This window comes from Caloenas nicobarica, chromosome 28, assembly GCF_036013445.1.
Source record: "Caloenas nicobarica isolate bCalNic1 chromosome 28, bCalNic1.hap1, whole genome shotgun sequence".
NCBI lineage: Eukaryota > Metazoa > Chordata > Aves > Columbiformes > Columbidae > Caloenas > Caloenas nicobarica.
The window spans coordinates 3,340,027-3,343,570 of record NC_088272.1 but is presented as its reverse complement, the minus strand read 5'-3'; the positions used below and the strand labels follow the sequence as shown (position 1 = coordinate 3,343,570).

Here is a 3,544-nt window from a genome sequence, read left to right as displayed (position 1 = left end):
GTCTCCTTTTAGTGTTTTCCTCAGCTCTGATGCTGAGAAACCCCTTGGTTTGCTCTCTGAAGCAGAAAGGAGAAGCCATGACCTCCAGGCAATGGGAAGGGGGATCCTGTCCCTCACACACGGCTCAGGGCTCTTCCTGGGACCGTGGGATGTGGGTGTGCAAGGCCGAGGGAAGGACAACACTGGTACAACACCTTCCAGCTTCCCCATGGGGCTGCAAGGAGGCAACAAGGCCCCAGTGCCATGAGGACAACATGTCTTCTCCTGGGCCTCAGTGGCAGAGACAACTGCCATGGCCAAGGGGACAGAGACCTGGGTTCTGTTGGTCCCTTCCAGTCTCACCAGTGCCCTTTGCCATCCCCATCACAGGCTGTTCTACACGGTCCTACACCTGCCCCTCTTCCCCTGCAGGCTGCAGACACCCATCTCACTTCCTCTCCTTGTTCAAATTTGTCAAATATCTTTTTTAGTAACAATGTGAAGTGAAAAGCACTCCTCACTGGAACTGCTGTATTTATGTTAACACCTTCTATATCTCCTCTTCTGCCTTTTTATTTTTTTTTACGATTCCTCTACCTATTCTCTCTCCAGAAACCTCTCCAAAGCAATTATTATTTCAAATCACAGAATAACTCAGGTTTGAAGAGAGCCCTTGTCTCGCTCATCTTGTCTCACTCATCTTGTCTCACTCTCCTGCTCAGGGCAGGGTGAACCAGGGGAGATTGCTCACGGCGCCCACCCAAGTTTGCATCATCCACAAAGGAGCTGAAAGTACACTCTGTTACATCATAGAACTGGAGAATAAAGATGTTCAACAGCGTTCGCCCAAGTGCTGGTCACTGAGAGATGACACTGGTAACTGGCTGCACGGAGGACTTTGTACCACTGATGATATTTGGGCTTGATGGTTCAGCCAACTTCCCACCCAGCATCCACTTCTTGAGCCCCATCAGCACCACTCTGCCCAGAAGGAGACCATGTCTGAGGCCTTGCAAATGCCCTGTACACAACATGCCTTTCTTGCCCCTCTCCATTGGGGTTCAGAAATCCCTTCCTTGTCCTTCACGTTCCTGGAAATGGCTGCAGGAGGACATGTCCCATCCCCTTCTCAGGGAGGGAGGTAGGGTGGCCAGCCTGTTATTCTCCCAGTTCTTAGTCCAGCTCTTCTTGAAGATGGCTCTGAGGTCTGCGTTTCCTAAGGACCCCAGAACCATTCTGGTGTCTATGTCACTTTTGAGAGCACAATCCAGAATCGCGGGCAAGGGCGACATAGCAGACTGGAGCACTTGCAATGAGCCTGTCCAAGGCAGCTGAGATCAATCTCACTGGGCCACTGGGGTTTGTTCCTGGAGTCACACACAGAAATACCAGGGTTCCGTCAAGCATTGACATCTGAGCTGGCCTCATGGGCTCCTTCTGCACCCAGGGATCTTCAGAGACAGAGTCTCTCCATTTTACACACAGAGGCAGGAGTCACAGTGTCTCTCAGGCCTCCTGTTGCCACTCCCAAAGGACAGGAGGCACCTCAGCCCTGTGGTGTGTCACCCTGCTCTGCACTCATCTGAGATGTCCCACGTCATGAGGAATGGACACGGGACCTCAGTTCAAGGAAGCACATCCCAGTGCTGCATTCAGGTGGTTTCCCACGGGATGTTCCTCCCAATATGAAGTGACCTCAAGACCTTGTCTGTGCCACAGGCCTTCAGGGAACCCCAAGGAATAGTTGATGGTGTTTGTGCTCACTCGCGTTCATGTCACCTCACGTACACGATGTGCGTGCTCACATCTCATCTGTACAATACAAACTTGGACTGCTGACCTACTCATTCAGTGTAATTCCATGGAGGGAAGAACAACCTCTGTGAGCTGGGGAGGGAGGCCAGGGCTGGAAAGGGAGGTTGTGAGGGGCCAGTCCATGACGATGCCCTGGGGCAGCTTCCGCGGGGTGTCCAGTGCACAGGGGCACAGCCCAGCCCCTGCTCTGCTGGTCCTGCAGGTCTCTGGCAGGAGGCCTGGCTGTGAGAGGACACTGCTGTGTGCCCAGCCCTGCACACACACACTGTGCAGCTGTACCCTGGTGTTTCATCTGTGGCCACTTTTGTGGGCAAGTTTTTGAGAGAAGGTTTGTAAGAAGACCTAAGCCTTCCGGCACTGCCCTGAGGAGATCACTCTTCTTTATAGAAGTACTGTTACAGAGGCCAGCTCTGTCACACAAGTGCCCATTGCCTGTCCCTGCCTGCGCTCACAGGACTGACACACAGCAGGATGGTGACCAGGCTGCCAGAGCACTCAGGCCTTGCACCAACACAAGGGATGAGAAGGAGAGTGTGGGAGTGGAACGAGAACAGCTCTGGAAGGCCAAGCGCTGGTGCTCCCTGGCAGGGCTGCCAAGCGAGAGCTCTTTCCCCTTCCACCCATGCACACAGGAACTGTCCCTGCAGCTTGAAAAAGGTCTTGGAGTTCGGATGTCAGCAGAAAACAGTTTGCCGGAGAGCCCTTTATTTTGCTTAAACACAGGGAGCATGATTCCTCATGGACACAGACACTCAGTGAGAAAAGAAAAGCAGGCAGTGAACTAAAAATGGAATTACAGTATTATCATAAGAGAAAAACACAACTAGAGACAAAAAATACTGCACACAGGATGAACCAGCAATGAGTTAGACTATAACTTGTTTGTAGAAGAAGACAGAGACAGTTTATAGCTTCGGAAGAAATCCAGTCATCAGTTTCCACAGGGCATCCTTGAGCTCCTGGTTCCTCATGCTGTAGATGAGGGGGTTCACTGCTGGAGGAACCACCGAGTACAGAACAGACACCACCAGGTCCATGGATGGGGAGGAGATGGAGGGGGGTTTCAGATAGGCAAACACGGCAGTGATGACAAACAGGGAGACCACGGCCAGGTGAGGGAGGCACGTGGCAAAGGCTTTGTGCCGTCCCTGCTCAGAGGGGATCCTCAGCACGGCCCTGAAAATCTGCACATAGGACAGCACAATGAATGCAAAACACCCAAATATTACTAAGAGAGTAAACACAGAAAGCCAAACTTCCCTGAGGGAGGCATCTGAGCAGGAGAGCTTGAGGATCTGGGGGATTTCGCAGAAGAACTGGTCCAGGGCATTGCCCTTGCACAGTGGCAGTGAAAATGTATTGGCCGTGTGCAGCAGAGCAGTGAGAAACCCAGTGGCCCAGGCAGCTGCTGCCATGTGGACACAAGCTCTGTTGCCCAGGAGGGTCCCGTAGTGCAGGGGTTTGCAGATGGCAACATAGCGGTCGTAGGACATGACGGTGAGAAGTGAATATTCTGCTGTAGCACAGAAAAAGAAAAAAAAGAGTTGGGCAGCACATCCTGTCTAGGAGATGTTCCTCGTGTCCCAGAGGGAATTGGCCATGGATTTGGGGACAGTGGTGGAGATGCAGCCCAGGTCGAGGAGGGAGAGATTGAGCAGGAAGAAGTACATGGGGGTGTGGAGGTGCTGGTCACAGGCTATGGTGGTGATGATGAGGCCGTTGCCCAGGAGGGCAGCCAGGTAGATGCCCA

At 52.7% G+C, this 3,544-nt stretch overlaps 1 protein-coding gene across 1 annotated transcript; it reads right to left on the bottom strand.

Annotated features, from left to right (window-relative positions):
• Positions 1-671: 671 nt before the first annotated feature.
• LOC135999382 (olfactory receptor 14J1-like) lies at positions 672-3,251 on the bottom strand (the record flags this gene model as incomplete). Its single annotated transcript, XM_065652939.1, has 2 exons — positions 672-794; positions 2,790-3,251. Coding segments are annotated over 2 exons (585 nt in total), but the record flags the coding sequence as incomplete, so codon positions are not given.
• Between the last annotated feature and the right edge of the window lie 293 nt (positions 3,252-3,544).